The following is an 18175-nucleotide window of genomic DNA, read 5'->3' as shown; positions in this document are numbered from 1 at the left end:
CTTTTGGCAATGTATAAAATAAAGCTTAAAATATGCATAGCTCTGCATCTTTATCAAAAAACGATCAGAGAGGTTTGCAAAGATTTTGTATACATATGGGCATGACATTGCTTAGAATAAAAAACAACAAATGTCCCATGAGATTAATAATTTTAAAAACTATGATCGATTTCTACTGGGTACCTACTATGTATAAAACCCAGTGTCAGGTATTTCAATCATTTGGAAAACCATGCTACCATTAAAAATCATGTTTCTAAGAGTATTTAATAATATGGAAAAATGTACAGAATAAAATATTAACTGAGGAAAAAGTTTGTACCTTTGAGTGTACCTCAAACTGTATATATAGCAAGATCTATAAGATCAAAAGGAAATATACCAAATTGTGCTGTGGGAGTCTCTGAGTGATGAAAATGTAGGTGATTTTACTTTTTTAAAATTTTTCTTGCATTTCATCAATCTAAGTAAAAATACAATGTGAAAGTAATTTAATCTCTTACAGAAAAATATCGATGTCAATGTAAAGTGGAATGTCAAAATAAAAATGTATGTATTTACATCTACTTAAGTTCCATAATAATAACAAACATGCTTACCTTTTCTATAAATTTTTTTCTTTAAACAAATATGTGTCGAGAGAATTTGCTCTTGCCAGGTCCTGTTTTAGGTCTTAAGGGGGCTGCTATGGTGCAGCGAACAAGAGATCAAAGAACTAGCATTTCAGTGGGGGTGGGGAGCTGGGGCCATGGAGAAAAGGAGAATTAATATTCTAGCTCTCTCTCTCTGGGAAGAAATACTAGCAATCAGTGCGTGTGTGTATATATGTGCGCGCATGCGCGTGTATGCGTGTGTGCATGCGTGTGCATGTGTGATGGGGGGAGAAGATGCAGTTTCTGGGAAATTCTGTGAGTATGCAGTAGGAAACCTAATCCTGAACTTTGACCTTCTCTGAAATGAGCACGTTCAACCAACGCAACTAACCAGGCAGGAGACAGACTGGAAACTTCTGCTGGCCCTTTGCTTATATGAACTGGATCATCACTGATATCCTGATTTTAGGGACAGGTATACGGATGACAGGGATATGCTCAGAATGTGGACCATGTACCTGGCGGAAGGGATGGAACAAAGGGACTTAGCCTGGCAGATCTTATTTTCAGAAACCTGAGCTTAATTTTTAATACCTAAATTTACAATTATCAGATGCCCAAGGCACTTTCTATCGGAAGTAGGACTTATTGATTTATTGTTTCATAAACATCAGTTACTTTCCTTACTGGCAGAAGGCTGAAAAAGGAAGAGGGGAGGAAGATAGACCTTAATGTCATTTGTTTACCTTCTACCTTTTAAAAAAATACAATTTTAGATAAAACAGAAAAAAAAGTTTTTGAAAGTACAAAATGACAAGCATTAGGAGTCCCTTGTATTAGGAGTGCACACCAAGTGCATAGATGTGGAAACTTGGGACGGTTTAGAACAAACGGCCAGCCAGGGAGCACAGTAGACAAAGAGTTTTTGGAGATAGTCAGTGTAATAAAATTGCTGGGTACTCATTTAAAGGTGCTCTGTTGCACGTGAACTACCAAGAAAAACCACAAGCAGGCCAGTTCCGGAAGTCAGGGGCCCCCCAACACAGAAGGTGAGCTCTGCAACCACCTGAGATGGACAGAACTGTTGCTGAGCTGTTTAAAGACAGCCACATAGGACATCTGAGTAACTCAGTCCATTAAGCATCTGACTTCAGCTCAGGCTGTTATCTCACAGTTCATGGGTTCAAGCCCGGCACTGGGATCTGTGCTGACAACTCAGAGCCTGGAACCTGCTTCCAATTCTATGTCTCCCTCTCTCTCTGCCCCTTCCCTACACACACACACACACACACACACACACACACACACACACACACTCTCTCTCTCTCTCTCTCTCTCTCTCTCTCAAAAATAAATAAACATTAAAAAAAATTTAAAGACAGCCATGTATGTGTGGCACAACTAATTTGGAAGGTGATGGGGGAGATTTCCAGTCACTTACATTCACTGATGATTTCCAGGGAGGGTAGGAAGTACTCGTCACAGACAATAGACAAGGCCATGATCATGTACAGGATAATTAGGAAGTAGATTACAATGCCTCCATCTGTGCGCTCCTGTTTCGTGAAAAACCCTTCAGGAAATTCCAGGGACGAAGGCACGGCACATTGGGAGGTATTACCTGGTATGAAAAAGAAGGAGAAAGTTTGAAATATACTGGTATCACTGGTTCGAAGCCCACAAGGAGACATTCCTCAAGAAGACTCTTAAGTGTGGGGTAACAGTGAGAGTTCAAGAACCCTTGTGAAAATGTACAAAACTCTTTTGAATATGATGTAGTTTAAAAAATAAAAAAAAAAAAAACCTTTGGGACCCAAAAGAGATGCTTTAATGAAATAAGCTGATGATAGTTTAAAGAATTACAAGAAGAAAAATCATGAAATCACTCTCCTTGTCTGGTTTATTTCTGAAAGGGAATTCTGAAACCCTCTTCCTCCTCAAAGAGACACTATGTCTCTGATGAGAAAGATTTCTAATATCTGTACAATTTCATTTTCCCATCTCAGAGCCCAAAGTTGTTCACAGGTCTGTGAAGAATCCTCCGTTGTTGCAGAGAATTTCTAAGATGAGAGAAGACTTTTTTTTCCAGGATGAAGTCTCTAACAATAAAAAACTGGAGACCTGCCTGTTTTGTGCCTTCTGTGAATTATTTCTGAGCTATCTGTGAGAACTTATTTGAGGCATCAAAAGTGCTTGATAGTCTTCCAAATGCTAAAAATCAGAGGAGGGAGCGTAAGCCAAAGTGAGTCAAGTGAGAATTTTCCTCTCTTTGTCCCTTCATATGTGACAGCAGCAGCAGGGGCAGCTGACCCCAGTGTCCACCTACCTGTGGCCCTCGGGAGGCGCTGGGGCAGAGGGGCACCCAAGGAAGGCAGGTGTGCGGTGGCCCAGAGGATGCCCAGAAGCAGAGCCCTTCTGGCCCACCGATGGCCCTCTTCGGTCTGCATTTCTGTGGTGCTCTCACTGCAGCCTGCCGCTTGGGGAAAGGGGAGAGGGAGGACTAAGCTGGATCATGTGAGGAGTCTCCTTCCTGTTCACTGCTCTGCTCAGGACACCTCTCAGCAAGGCCTGTGTAAGAGGGAGGGTGAGGGGAACCAGACAAGCTTCTGTGATCAGAAGCCCCAAGCTCCAGAGAGGCTGGAAGGAGGTGGGGGGGGAGGAGAGCAGACAATTCTAGCGTACAGCTGTAGTCCCTGAGGGCAGGTTCAGACAACGCGCTCTCTAAGGCAGGGTTTTATATACTGATCTTCATAGTGGCTGTGTTTGTGACTTTCTGTAGATATGGAACGCCAGGAGTTTGCAACTGTTTCCATCTTCCTCTCTCCAGCCCCCACTTCTAGAAGTTGCTGGGGCTGGTGTGTATGAGTTCTTTGGCTAGATTAGCAGCTTTTTATAATTCTTTTTAGCCTGTTCTTCTCCAATTAGGGCTAGAGGCAGAAAGGCAACTTTGGAGGCTGTTGCAGCAATCTGGTGGAGAAATGATGGTGGCTTGAGCCAGAGCCGTGGCAATGGGACTGATGAGAAGTGGACAGCTTCCAGAACTATTGTGGAGACATGGCGGATGCTATGGGATCATTGATTAGCTCTGCCGGGGATTCTAAAATGCAAAGTTGACAAGGCAGGGGATTCAAATACACACTGCTATCTTCCCTGTCCTCGCACTGAGTGTGCTTGTCAAAGTGTTAAGAAGTTGGGACAACAACATGTGAAGTAACGTGTGCCTAACGGAACAGGTTCCGGAGCGAGACCACATAGCACTGCTACTTACTAGTGATATGCCCTTGGGTACATTATCTAACCTCTCTGCACCTCAGTTCCACTATCTGTAAACAGGGAAGGTTAGTACCACTCACCTCTGTGGTGAGGATTACAGAAATGAATGCATGTAATCTGCCTAGAGCCGTCTCTGCCACATGGTCAATGTTATCAATCGTCCATCTATATTATAATTAGTAATGTATCACTCTCGATTAAGAGAAAAGCTTCCTGGCCAAGGGGCTTCTTTTTTTGACTTTTGCAACTCTCCTTTGCTTTGCTTTGCAGAAAAAGCATAAAAATTGATGTGCTTGCTAAAGTTTAGATTTAGAAACTGCATTTTCCTGGTGGAAAGGAGTAAGTTGCTTCCGGATGTTTATGATGTTAGATTGGTAAAAATTCTCAAATGCTGTTTTGTTCTGCTGGGAATTGGTAACCATTATAAACCTCTCTGAGACTGTCATTTCTAGGAACTGTCTATCCAGATATGCGGTGTGGTTGTGAGGTTGGGATGGTGAGTCAGCCCAGAACAGAGCAGATGCTCAGCAAGCAGTGTTCTGGCTGCCGACCACCACCGGAGGCGGTGCCCTGGACCGCTGGCGCATAGCCTCAGTGCCAGCAGTGGCTAAGGCCGGGGTAGAGGCCACTCACTTTTGTGTTGAGTGGAAGTGACTTATGAGCCTTTCCTCTCCAAAACACAGTAGTTCAACCAATTAATAAGACCAAACATTATAAACAAGCAAAATAGTACAATAATTCAAACCGATAGTAAATATTTCCAATACACAATATTAATCCAAGAAACAGCAAATATCCAAAGATACAAGCCAATTACAATGGAATAGGAGTGCCTTACACATAATAGGTACTTAATAAACACTTCCTGTTTGATTACATTGTAATGCTTCTTAAAAACACATTCCCAGAGGGGCACCTGGGTGACTCAGTCGGTTAAGTATCCGACTTCAGCTCAGGTCATGATCTCACAGTTGGTGGGTTCCAGCCCCATGTTTGGCTCTGTGCTGACAGCTAGCTCAGAGCCTGGAGCCTGTCTTCAGATTCTGTGTCTTCCTCTCTTTCTGACCCTCCCCTGCTCCTGATGTCTCTCTCTCTGTCTCTGAAAAATAAACATAAAAAACCCCCACACTCCCAGAATTTGCTCTGAACAAAGTATAAGATCAAATATGAATTTACCAAGGAAAGAAAATTTAGACAGCTAGTTAAACTTGCTTTATACATTTATTCTTCATTTTCCAAAAGGATCTTTAAAAAAGCTTTGTAGTGTAAAATAAAGCACAGATATACCCACAGGAAATAAATGTAGTTTAGAGTTATATTATCATTATTCCACAAGAGGGACTCCTTTGTAAACACCCCAGATCAAGAAACAGAACTCGGTCAACCACTCCAGAAACCCCATCATGTGCCTCAAACCCATTTCTTTCTTTTCTCTGTGACCACTTCTGGTGTATGTATTTTTAATCGTTTATCACCCATTCCTAAATGGGGGACACTATAGTTCTGCCTTAGGCAAAAAAGACTTAAATTTCATTTAGTTTACAGATTTCTCCTCCTTCTTTTTCACTTCTTTATAATTTATCTGTTGAAAAACCCCAGGACACTGGATCTGTCCTGATTTTGTTGAGTGTGTAATAGAGCATAGCTCAATAAGTCCTTCTGTCTCCTTTGATTTTCTTAATTGGAAGCTAGATGCAGAGGCTTGATCAGACTGGGTTCTGTCCCACTGGGAAGACCCAAGGGTGTGGGTGGTGTGACCTTTCCTCAGAAAGTTCATACAGTTTGCTTGTCTTTCCTTTTGTGATGTTAGCAGCTATTCCTTCCTTAGAGATCGCAAAACAGTCACATTCTAATTCTATAATTTCTTCTTCACTTATTACTTGGAATATCTTACAGTGAGATGATTTCTATCATCGACTCTTAGGGCACCCAGTTCATATAGGAAAGATAAGATATGTGTCTGATTGTTTTCCTCTACTGAACAGTTCTCGAGTTAATCGGCTCTCAATTTTCTTCCAAAAATAACCAACTAGATTTTAAAGAGTTATTATGAATCAATGTATTTAAATATATTTGATGGATTCCATTTACAACTATTATCTTTTCTGAATTTCAAATTGTCTCATCTTTAGCTGGTGGGAGCTTTACTTTGAGAGCCTTTGACATGACCTTTAGTTTTTGATAGCTTCTTTTTTATTACCTGACATAAAAGAGATGTTCCAGGCTCATACATAAAACCAGTCATTTCTCCAAAATGCCTCATTTTTTTTTTTAAGTGGAAAGTACATCAAGATTATGACCTAAGAATCTGGGTTACTAGGAATGCTCATGGCTACTGGATCGCTCATTGTTTGCGATTCTTCCCACCCCACCCCCACTCTCTTCATTAAATGCCTCATGAGTTTATATTCATACTTCCCTTTCAAGGGTCCTGGTTCCTTTAGGACATAGACATAGGGGATGGTAGAATTAGAATATCGAGTATTTTCTAATTACTTACTTACTGGTCCAAAATTACATATGTGAGTCTCAAAATAATGGAATTGATTCTACTACAGCTAATGTAATTACTGAGAGAAGTTAAAAAAATTTGCTTATGCCCTTTCTATTCTCCTTCTATTCCAAGAGCTATAACCTATCTGCATTGTCTGAGCATACAGCCATTAAATTACTCCGTTTAACCCTTGTTTAGTCTTGGTACTACAAGTAACAACAGTTTTAATGTTTGCCATCATTCTATGCTTGATGTTTCTCTGGACATTTTGATACTTTGTACTGAATCCCTTGGAAGAGCTCTTGAGAGCAGTGTTCCTTGAGTTCTTTCATGTCACAATAATTTGTCAATGGTCTTGATACTTGAAAGTCAGCTGTGCTGGATATAAAATCGTTGGCTTACATTTTTTCCTCCCTTGAGTATCTTAAACACATTACTCTGTTTTCTTATGTCATAAAGCATTATTGTTGACAAGCTGATAATTATATAATTGTCTTCCCCTTAGAAGTCATTTGTTGTTTTTTTCCTAGATACCCTGATGCTTTTATTTTTTCTTGAAGTTCAGTAATTTTACTAGAATATATCATAGTGTTCGTCATTTTAAGTCAATAACCTTAGGTATGTAATGTGCTCTTTCAATATGTAGTTTCAAATCGATTTCAGGAAAGTTTTATTATAGTTTTCTGTATTGATTCTGTTCTCTTTCTTTGGATTTTTTTCTTTCAGGGACTTCCACTATTTATATGTTGGATATTTTTGGATATCTTCAGTATTGTTACTTGGTCATAAATCTTTTTAATCTTTTTCTTCATTTCTTTTGATTTTAGACATTTTCATTCTTTCCTTTTTATTTTTTTTTAAAGATACTATGTGTTTGGTTTATTGCTCCTGTGTTTCCTCTAGTTTCATACTCAATTTTTCAAAAGCTTTTCTTTTATATCTAGTATTTCTGGATTGCTACCACCTCTTTGCTGAGTTTTCTTTCTAATTTCTATTTATGCTGTTCTTCTTATCCTGTATGAGTTTCTTCATGTCTTTTAGATTTTATTATGATTTGATCTGTTGTGTGGGCATGTCTTCCTGGAATGCCACCCATGTCTGACACAATGCTATTTCTGCCACTTATTCTCTTTAATTCTTATAGTCACTTTGTATGGGATTTGACCTCCACATCGTTCTTTTTCTCATTTTTATGTGAAACTAGTTTTTCCTAAACTGTCTTTTAATGTTTATTTATTTATTTTTGAGAGAGAGAGAGAGATTGAGAGTGAGCAGGGGATAGGCAGAGGGAGACGGAGACAGAATCTCAAAGCAGGGACTTGAACTCATGAACTGTGAGCTCGTGACCTGAGCCAAAGCCAAGAGTCAGACGCTTAGCCTACTAAGCCACTCAGATGCCTCTAATTTTTCCTAAACTTTAAGAAGAAGGTGTTGTTTAGTGTAGTGTCCCTCAGTTTGCAGAGATCGCTTTTCTACTGTTTTCTTGTAGAGTTTAAACATGTCATGGCTTGCTCTCTCAAATTAACTGGCTCTATTCTCCACTCTTACTTTTACTGGGGTCTTCTCTTTCCTTTTCCTCCCTATTGTCTCTAACTGGTTAGCTTTTATTCCATGACTAGGAGTTTCAATATGTGGTTTCAAATCTCTGTGTGTCAGCCCTATCCTAGGAGAGAGCCCTACTTGATCAGTTTTGAGAGTTCTTTTATATTGAACCTTATTGTGACCCCTTGGACTCAACTACTGCTGGACTGAGCTAGACCATTTTTGGGTTTAACTCCTGTTCACAAAGAGTCCTGTTGTACTTTATCAAACTTCTGTTGTTGTATCGGGGCGTCTTGTTGTTCGGTCAGTCAGATTCACTATGACTTCCCTGTACTTTCTCCCACATAGAAGCTGATACCTTGCATATTTGGTGTCATGAGGATTCTTTGTTCTCACTCATTTGTATTTGGGGCTGGCAGTGATGGTAGCTTGGCACTTTTATTTTGTTTTATTTTATTTTTGAGAGAGAGAGAGAGAGTGAGGGAGGGGTAGAGAAAGAGGAAGAGAGAGAATCCCAAGCAGGCTCTGCACTGTCAGCTCGGAGCCCCATGAGGGGCTTGAACTCATAAACTGTGAGATCATGACCTGAATTGAAGTCAGACACTTAACTGACTGAGCCACCCAAACTCACCCTGACACAACTTTATTTTAAATGTTGTTAATGGATGTTTGCTATATAATTGTTTTGTCTAAGTGGAGATTTGGAAGGATCGAGAAACTGTGTCACTCCTGTCTCTTGAAATACCTTTTTGTTTTTAACCAAAGGAATACATGTTTGTATTTTTTTAACCAGAATTTTTTTTTAGCACATTGAACATATGGTTTCCTTGACAAAGATTCTATTTACATACAACTAGTGGGAAACTCATCTATTATGTAAAGTTGCACACGGCTAAACTATTACTGAGGTTCACACTGTGCAAACAAACAAAGCTGTGAACCTATCAGATGTTTGATCCAGGGACAATGACTTCGCTTCTTCCTGCTTCCTGTGCTTATTTGTAATATAAAAGGCCTGGACTAGATATGTTCTTAAATCTTATTAGCCCTTGCTAGTATTCAACATTACTGGACTCTGAGTGGTGATTTGTACTCAGAATGGGAATTAAAATAAATAGACAAATAGAGAACCTCCAAAACAAGCTGTTTTGAAAATGTTTTGAATAGTTCTGAGTTGGACCCATACAGCTGTGAATGAGACAAACCTGATTTGGACCTCACAATAAGGTCGGATGCATACTCAGCTGTTTCTAAATAGCCAAGTAAGTAACCCATTAAAATAGGACAGAGGTGTATTGAGCTGTGATCCAATGTTTGTTTATTTTTGAGAGAGAGAAAGAGAGAGAGAGAGGGAGACAGAGGATCCAAAGCAAATTGTGCTGATCGCACAGAGCCTGATGTGGGGCTCAAACTCAGGAACTGTGAAAGATCATGACCTGAGCTGAAGTCAGACGCTTAACCGACTGGGCCACACAGGCACCCCCATAAGAAATTTCATAGTGACTTTTCCTTGACAACATCCGTGGGACCTCATGAGAATACACGGGCTCTTTTGTTTCATCCAAAGGCCCTTTGCTCTGTTGTCTAAGCATTTGTCTGAAGCGTCCCCAAACCGAGCAGCTCCATTAGCTCTTCAGCTCCACCTGCTGATGCTTCAAACGCGGCTGGGCTCTCCAACTTCCTGTGGGAGGAAGTATGAAAAGTCTACTATTAGAAGGCCTGTGAAATCCATCATTTGAAAAGATATTTTGATTCTCTTCCACAGAATGAAAGCTAGGGATGTTTGCCACCTCCTGCCTTTTAGTATCTGCACCCCTTAAATGAAAGCTTTCATAGGCTACCCCTGTTACTGTGAGGACAGAGGAAGAGAATGAGGCGGAAGGCTAAGGCTGTCCCCATGCTCTGACTCCAACTTGTTGATAAAACTTTTTTATTTTTAAACGTTTTATTATATATTATATAATAGACATACATGTATATAAAATATACACACATATCTATATATTATATACATAAGAAAAGTGCATATATTTTGCCATGGCCTTTTGCAGTTTAAACATGAAGAATCAAGCCCCACAGGTAACCCTTAATAAGGGGAGGGATTGACTGTCGCCAGGTTCAGAACAGCCTGGAGGGGTGGGGGTAGAGTGAGGGTTGAATGTGATGCATTGCCAGAGGCAGACTTCAGTGTCTCACTTGTTGGTGTCTATGTGTGGCCCTTACTCAGACTGCTTGCTTAGGGGAGTAGCCTGGGAATCCTCAGTGAGAATTATTCACAACATTCTCAATTCCTGGAAGGCCTTCACAGTCTTCTCAAAATTTGTATTTCCCTCCTTTCCCTGGGGTGGGGGGGAATTCCAACTCTCTGGGTATGAAGGGGGAGTTCAAGTTTTTCAGATCAAATATTATTTAAAAAGCCATTTTGGAGGCACCTCGGTGGCTCAGTTGGTTAAGCGTCTGACTTCAGCTCAGATCATGATCTCACAGTTCATGGGTTTGAGCCCTGCACTGGGCTCTGTGCTGACAGCTCAGAGCCTGTAGCCTGCTTCAGATTCTGTGTCTCCCTTGCTCTCTGCTCCTCCCCTACTCCCAGCCTAGCTCTCTCTCAAAAATGAATAAATGTTAAAAAATTTTTAAATAAAAGCCATTTTGGAGAGAAAATAATTTTAGAATGAACTAAACCTCAGTTAACTCTCCCTGTCCTCATTCTTTCTGAACTGCAGTCAGTGGGGTTAATATCACATGTGTTTTAGGCTGTGTGATGACAGACCTAGAATATCTGTCCCCGCCCCCTCTGCGCTGCAGCCCGACGAGACCCCGAGACCCCGTGTCATGTTCGCAGGACTCGGCAGGCTGCTCCGGCCTCAGCGCAGTTGAACGCATCAGGCAGGCTCTCGGCTGGGGAAGGAAATGAGGGATTTTCATTAGCTACATTTACACAAACTGCAATTTTGCTTTTAGCCTGCTTTTTGATACTTAATTGTGATAACCTTTCTTTGTGTTTGTCCTCAGACTCCAAAGAAAAGCCTTCCCAGAGTGTCTCAGTACGGGGTGGTTGAATGAGTGATCTGGAAAAAGGCCTGCCTTGGCCTGACTCTGCATTTCCTCCTCGGGCTCTATTTCATTGAGGTGTTCAGAAGGGGTGGCACAGGAGACAAGAAATGGAGGGGCCCTGACTAAAATATGCTGGAGTACGGAGATTTATTTTCTTCACTTTAATATAATAAACCCCCTCAGGGTCTGACTTAGCATCATCATTTTTCCTTAGTCTGCTCTCTGAAGGCTGCCAACACGACATGAGGAGATTGATGCCTCCTTTACCATAAATAATAGGGACGAAGGCATTTATCAGGGATTCTTCAGAATTTGCTGGCTTTAGAGCTTCTCCCCTAGGCTGGGAACTCCAGAGCCCTGGAGTGAGGCCTAGAGCTCATGAGGACTGAACGTAAGAGAACCTGGCCAGTCAGTGCGTTGTAATTCTCTCCTTGCTGGGAGAGGCCGTGCAGCTCACACCATGCGCTTTAAAGTCCTTCCTTAGCACACAGAGAAGGAGGTTGTCCTGGCTTGCCATGGTGGTGGGAGTGTGGAGCTAGAGGAGAAGGAGGGGAGTGGACCAAAAGGATCAACCACTGCCCACGCACTCAAGGGCTGCTGGGACTGTGGCCGTGGTCTGTCCTTGTCAGTCAGTCTCTTGAAGGCACAATCTGTGCAAGTCTCTGTGAAAAGGGCCTTTGCTTTCCAGACCACGGGGCTACTTATTCCGCTCTGTCTTTGGCTAGATATTCCCAAAGAACCCGAATAACATTACCGTTTTCTAGAACTTAAGGACACACATATTGCCTTGTTTTTCCTTCTCTCCCTCTTTTTCCAGTTCTTCTCCAAACTGGAAGGTCACTATAGAAGACATGGACATATGTCTCCCAGATCCGGTCGAGAGAGGATTGTTGCCCCAGCGCTGGGGGTGGCCTCCAGCCGATGGCCTCCACCTCTCAGCCCCTTGAGGAGCTGCCTGAGCAGCAGAGAGCCACCTCCCCTGAGATCACACTGCTCTGAGGACCGTCCACCTCCAAATAAGGCTGGGATGTAGAGGCCCAGACATTTTAGTCAGACATAGACACCTTGGATGATTCATACTCATCTCAGAGCTTCCCACTGGTTTGGTTGTGACAACATTCACCTGCTTCGAAGTTCAACTTCTTCCACCCCCAAATCCCACTTCCTCCTCTTCCTCTCACAGATGCTGACTCCCAGTAAACACCGCGCATGCCAACGGCATCTCAGTGACAGCTTTGGCGAAACCTACCTATGCAGGCTGTCCCCTGCCTTGTAGCTTGGGAGAATTCTACTCTTCACATAAGAATGGTGAATTTCAGATTTTAGAAATTGCTTCTTTCCCTTCAACTCATCTTGGCTTTCAAAAATGTTCTTGTCCAAGGATAGAAAAAAACCAATCTGAATTTGAAACTCAAAGCTGAGGAATGGCTTCTTTGTTCTAGGCTGTGTCAACCCCTAAGGGTAGAAAAAAAAAATGAGTTGAACTTGAAACTCACAGTTGAGGAATCACTTCTTTGTTCTAGGCTGTGTCTACCCTTTCCTTGAAGCCATGAATGCCATTGATTCTGTGAATGAGTGGTCAGTCACATGGCAAGAGGAAATGGAAAGAAAAAAGAGTTTGAAAGATTTCGAAAACATGATCCCCAATGTATCTATACTACAGAGCTTTGTGAGCTGTCGAGTGCTAGGCAAACCCTGACACTTGTGGCACTTTTGATGGATGAGTGCTGTCCCTTCCAACATGTTGTGGTCCACTGAACAACGGGCCTTCCTCATTTGGGTCTCTTCCTCAGATGACTGTGTTCCCAGATGCTTTGGGAGGCTGTAGGAGTGGAGCTGCAGCCATGATGGAAGAAATGGCTTCGTCTAGTTAGAATATGTTAACTTCAGCCCAGGTCTTTATTGCTTTCTGCTCTCCTTTTGCTCATGAGCTTAAGAGGCTCTGGTGGACCCTTCTAATCTGGAGTTTTCCAGACTTTCCTCCTAGATAAAAATGGAGTGAGAGGTTTGGTGTTAAAGGGTCACTTCTATTTCTGGGCCTTGTGTCCTTAACATTTTGAGTGTGATTTGTACAGCCATCAATTTGTCCTGCATATGGACTCATGTCACAGGGAGGTTTGACATGGGGAACCCTAAAAGACCAGCAGCTTGGATTCCCTTTATAAGGAATTTAGCTGCAACATTTAGCATTCACTCAGCATCCCCTTAGGAGACTTGGCTTCCTTTGAGGAGAGGTCACAAAGAGGAATAGAGAAAGAACTGCCATGCCAGTAGAGTCTTTCGGCTGACTTTTTATGGAGTCCAGGTCTTTATGTGCCTGGGAGACTGAAGCAGGCTCAGAAGTTCTATCCAGGATTCTTCCTCTCTTTCTTTAAGACTCGTAATTTTCTTTAAAAAAAAAATCATGAAAGTCATTTGGTACTTCTAACACTGCAGAGTAGAGGTTCTGTTAAAAAAAAGTTAATAATAAAAATAGCTTTTATTGAGCATCTGCTATGATCTTTGCACTGTTCTTAGCCATTACAGTTATTATTGTACTTAATTCTTACGGTAACTCTAAAAGAAAGTTGCTACCAATATTACCATTTTATACATGAGGGAAGAGAGGCAAAAGAAAGAGGCACCCATCCTGGTTCAGTTTCTAACTCTTCATAAAGAGTTGTTAACTATGTTTTCCTTTTTCCTTCTTCGTTTTCTTTTTTCTTTTCAGGGGGGAGGGTAATGTCTTTATCTTATTGATAGCTACATTTTCTTTTCAGTTACTCAATAACTATTCACTAAGCACCTGCTGTATGCCAGATGCAATGCCAATCCTGGAGGGCAGAGTGCTGAATTAAGTAGACCTGCTCCCTGCACTATTGGAAGTCAGAGATGGCCAAGACTTATGGTTCTTTAGCACATCAAGGTTTTTTGCTGGAGGACACATTTCAAACCCTCTGCATACTGACTAAATTTTCTTAAATGCTCAGAACCAGGTCTCTGGAAAATTTCTGAAGGATGGATGACATGTAGTCTATTTTCCTTCCAAGTTTCCAGTTTTAGTGAATGACAACACCCTGGCTGGCATCCTTGACTTCCTACTTTTCCCACCGCCTGCCATAGCTCTCAGTCTGAGTCCAAATATTTCTTTCTCCTAAACTTCTCTTGGGTCAACACACTTCTCTCCATATCCATTGTTACCATCATTTGTTGCCCAAAGTTCTAGAATGGCCTCCTGATGAGGGTGTCGTCTCGCTTGCCACCCTAAGCTCACTATCTTTGTGTGTCAAGTAGGCAGTTGAATATAGGAGTACACAGCTCAGAGACACAGCCTAAAAGAAGAGGAGGATCAGCACACGTGTTCTTGAGGTAGGAGGAAACTCAAAGGACTATGGTATTGCAGAGTGGAAAATGGGTGTTTTAATGCAGGGAGTGGATAGAGTCAAGGTAAAATACTGAATACTCCATTACATTTGACAGCACAGAGATCAAAGTTGACCTTGACCAAAAAGTTTCATTACAGTCCTGCAGATAAGTAAAACGAGAATAAACCCTAAGAATGAAAGAAGCCGTTCATTTTGGGGTTTTTTTGTTTGCTTTATGTGAGAAAGAAATTGAATAGCAGCTGGAGGGAAATATTGGGTAAAGGATTTGGGTTTTTATTTGTTTACTTGTTTTACCACAGGGATTCTATAGCATGTCTGTGCATTGATGAGGATGATCCAATGACAAGCAAGAGATTGAAAGTAAAGCGAAGACAAGGGGATCCTTGAGAAGGTGCTGGGATCAGGGTCCCACAGCTCTAGAGGGTTTCCGGGCTGTTGGGAGAGCTCTGCTTTCTCCTGTAGAACAAGAGAAATGGAGAAGATGGGTACAGATGAGATAAACTTATGGAGTTGGTGGAGAGGAAGAATATAAATTCTTAGCTGATGGTTTCTATTTTTTAATCGTAAAGAACATTTTATTTTATTTTTATTTTTTTAAACTGTTTTATTTATTTTTGAGACAGAGAGAGACAGAGCATGAGCTGGGAGGGGCAGAGAGAGAGGAAGACACAGAATCTGAAGTGGGCTCCAAGCTCCAAGCTAGCTGTCAGCACAGAGCTGGACACGGGGCTCAAAGCCACGAACCATGAGATCATGACCTGAGCTGAAGTCGGAGGCTTAACTGGCTGAGCCAACCAGGCGTCCCATAAAGAACATTTTAAAAATCATGTTTAACTCATACTTGAAGAAGGTTTGAGAGACTATAGAAGCTATAAACTAATCATGATGAATCTGGAAAAGCTAATTTACTGAAAAAACATAAGACGGTTGAGTGTTTTGTTCAGGCTTCCGGTCATGAATTTAGAGTGAAACTGGTCAGCCACATTTCGTGTGTGTGTTTTTCATCCAGGAATATTCTATTTTCTAAATACAGGTGTGGATGAACATGACTCCACCAGACGTGGCTTTATTCCATGCAGGTGAGACAGAAGGGAGAGATGTAAAGGAAAGGAAATTTTCAAGGAGGTGATAATAATTATAGATCAGGTGATCTAAATGATTCAGAAGGAAAATTAAAAGAGGGGACTGACTGGTGGCTAATGGGAATGTGGTTGACGGTATGGAGATATCAGTGAGATTAAAGAATTATGTGGGTGAGCCAGAGCTCAGGGAGAAGGGATGGGTTAGGGACTGGCTTTAATGGGACAGATCTGAAGGTGGTGTGGTTGCAGTAAGAACAAGGTAGTCTGGATGAGGAGATGAGCTCAGCTGTAATACTGCGGAGGGTAAAGCAACTGGAGGGGAGAAGGTTAAGGAGCTGAGAATTCAGTGTTTAGATGTTGCCTTATTTTGCACACCTCTCAATGTTTTGCCGTTGTTGGTCTATCTTTCCAAAAAGTATGTTATTCTCTGAAAGAAGAATTGTCTTGTCACCATTTCCTCCCTAACGCTCAGCTTAGCACCTGACCCATAAAATACTCAATAAATGTTTACCGAATGAGCAAGTAAGTCCATTCTTTTAACAATTCTAGAAGTTATTCCTGAATTGAGGGATCATTGTGTTGATCCCTTACGGACCACTCTCTGTGAGCTGCCTTGTGGGTAATGACATTTACTGCTGCTATGGAAGCACTCCTGTTTAATTCTCCCTGGTATTTAAGACAGGGCTTGCTGAGGAAGTAATTCACTCCCTTGCACAGTATTCCCTTCGTTAGGATTCACAAGGGAAACTTTTCTAAGATTTCATTGCTAGAAAGACCTGTGACTCTTCTTAAGTGAACAGACACTTTGTGAGCCTCCTAAGCAAATACGTATTCCTCTTTGCTTTGCCTGTTACAGTCAGATTCGTGGCTCAGGTTCACCATCAGCAATTATGCAGAAAAATATGGTATCTATTTCTTAGGAATAATTTTACCTTTCGCTTTATCTTGTTATCTTTTCCTAATTTCCTCAACACAGTGATTTCTTCTCATGTTTCATTTCTCTTCTAGAATAGTTCTTGAATATTTAATGCAAAAGTGTGTTTTCCCAAGGTTCATCTGGATGGAATTTTATCTTGAGCACTTCAACTGACACAGGCTTCTGGTGATCATGTGAAAAGCAAGCCTGTTATTTCATAAGCTGTAAGAGTGAGCATTAAATTGTAACCATTTGTAAACAATACATATGTCTCAGAATGTACTGAGCTAATGTTTTTGAGTTCAGCCTGAAATTCCTAAGACACAGAATGTTAAACATGTCGCCTATTTTGGAGTTAATACCAAGCACAAAATTGCTTTACAAAGGGGTAAACACATTTTTGAGCATTTATCAATTAAATCAAAAGGTCCTATCTGAGCCTTTATTCATTTAATTAAAGAATCTTATGAATTTTGGGGCTTATGCTTATTTAATCAAATAATTGAAGAAGAATAAAAAGAACGAAGTCATGACTGAGGACTTTGGGAGCCTTATTAGAAATGCAAATGCAATAATCAAGCAGTGATCAAGATGACAAATTTGGACAGAGGCCACTGAAGAATAAGAAGGATGAACAGAAGTGAGAGGACACGGGAAACTCTACAGGACTAACCACAGAGAAATACGGGGCCCAAAAATCTACACACTGTAAAGAAAAGGAAAAGGAAAATCAAAGGAAACATGTGACAGCTGTGAGCTTTGCAATAGATGGTGTGGGAGAGTCATTAAATACATTGAGGGAGTACATAAATACTGTCATTACAGGAAAGTTTATTCCAGAATGCTAGCTGAGTCACCTGCTATATTTTACAAGAGTTGTTTTCTACAGATGGAAATGTGGAACCCGCAGGACAGCGAGGGACACACAAGGACACCTCAGCAAAGGTGCCTGCACATGGAGCCAAGACCAGGTCTCCGTGGGTAATCTGGTTGGGGACTACTGGAAGCGTCTTTCTGTAAAGCCCGATCACTGGTCTCAAATAAGTGTTGCCTATGAGAAGAACAAGACTGTTGATTGTGTTGGCCATGAAATATATGCATAGGAAAAGAAAACGCATTAATATTTTATCAACAACCGTAAAAATACTCCAGAAAGATGTAAGTTATGTCGGCAAAGCATGTTTTACATCTTTTTGTAAGCTACCTCAAGTCCTTCCTTGGGAGAAGCTGGGCTATGCATTAAAGAATGTAAAACTAGATTATATAAGGTCATACTTTCAGTATTGAATTTAAAGAATGACTCTGGACATAGAATGTTTGTTATTAGTACTATTAGAACTATTAGCCATCATATATTGTGTGCATTTGATGTGCTAAGCAAATGATAAACATTTTTGGTGCCTTGTTCATTTGATTCTCATTGTGATCCAATGAGAGGGACCATCACTATTCCCAACTCATGCAGGCGGCAAATATTTATTGAGTTCCTAATAAGTGCCAGCAACATTTTTAGTGAGACAAAGATCTTGCTTTCATGGTGTTTCCTTACCGATGGAGGACAATCAACAAATAATCTAACAGAATATTAATAGTAATACATGCCAGGAGAAGTGTAGAGAGTGACAGGGACTACAATTTTGAAGAGCAGTCCAAGGAGGTGATATTTGAGGAGGTGACTGTGTATAGTGAGAAAGTGAGTCACTTCATAAACACAAACTCAAAAAAGCCTAAGTGACTTGGGATGGGCCATACAGATAGAAAATGGCAGAGCTGGAATTAAGGCTCAAGGGCATCAATCTCTGGGACCTTCACTGTTAACCATTTCGTTCGCTGGTGCCAAGCTGTGGGTTGATTCT

At 41.2% G+C, this 18175-nt stretch overlaps 1 protein-coding gene and 1 long non-coding RNA gene across 3 annotated transcripts in view; one reads left to right on the top strand and one right to left on the bottom strand.

The window, feature by feature from the left end:
* SLC24A5 (solute carrier family 24 member 5) overlaps positions 1-12167 on the bottom strand; it is a 34939-nt gene extending 22772 nt beyond the window's left edge. Inside the window, exons 1-6 of the mRNA XM_029952241.1 lie at positions 12080-12167; positions 11851-11978; positions 10673-10800; positions 9516-9583; positions 2920-3069; positions 2035-2214 (exon numbers count right to left, since the gene is read on the bottom strand). Of these exons, the coding sequence (XP_029808101.1) occupies positions 2035-2214; positions 2920-3069; positions 9516-9583; positions 10673-10800; positions 11851-11978; positions 12080-12167 (742 nt within the window). The remainder of the gene's footprint in view (positions 1-2034; positions 2215-2919; positions 3070-9515; positions 9584-10672; positions 10801-11850; positions 11979-12079) is intronic.
* A 2008-nt stretch (positions 12168-14175) lies between these two features.
* On the top strand, positions 14176-17627 carry LOC115302843. 2 transcript variants are annotated; one of them, XR_003913666.1, is made up of 5 exons: positions 14176-14304; positions 14621-14712; positions 15355-15400; positions 16412-16543; positions 17209-17627. It is a non-coding gene; the product is annotated as an uncharacterized LOC115302843 (long non-coding RNA). The 2 variants fall into 2 exon arrangements; XR_003913665.1 differs by lacking the exon at positions 17209-17627 and having other exon boundaries at positions 16412-16583.
* The last annotated feature ends 548 nt before the right edge of the window (positions 17628-18175 follow it).

Source organism: Suricata suricatta, chromosome 9 (genome assembly GCF_006229205.1).
Source record: "Suricata suricatta isolate VVHF042 chromosome 9, meerkat_22Aug2017_6uvM2_HiC, whole genome shotgun sequence".
In the NCBI taxonomy this organism is placed as follows: domain Eukaryota; kingdom Metazoa; phylum Chordata; class Mammalia; order Carnivora; family Herpestidae; genus Suricata; species Suricata suricatta.
The sequence above is the reverse complement of the archived record's forward strand: the minus strand, read 5'-3'. Positions and strand labels throughout refer to the sequence as shown.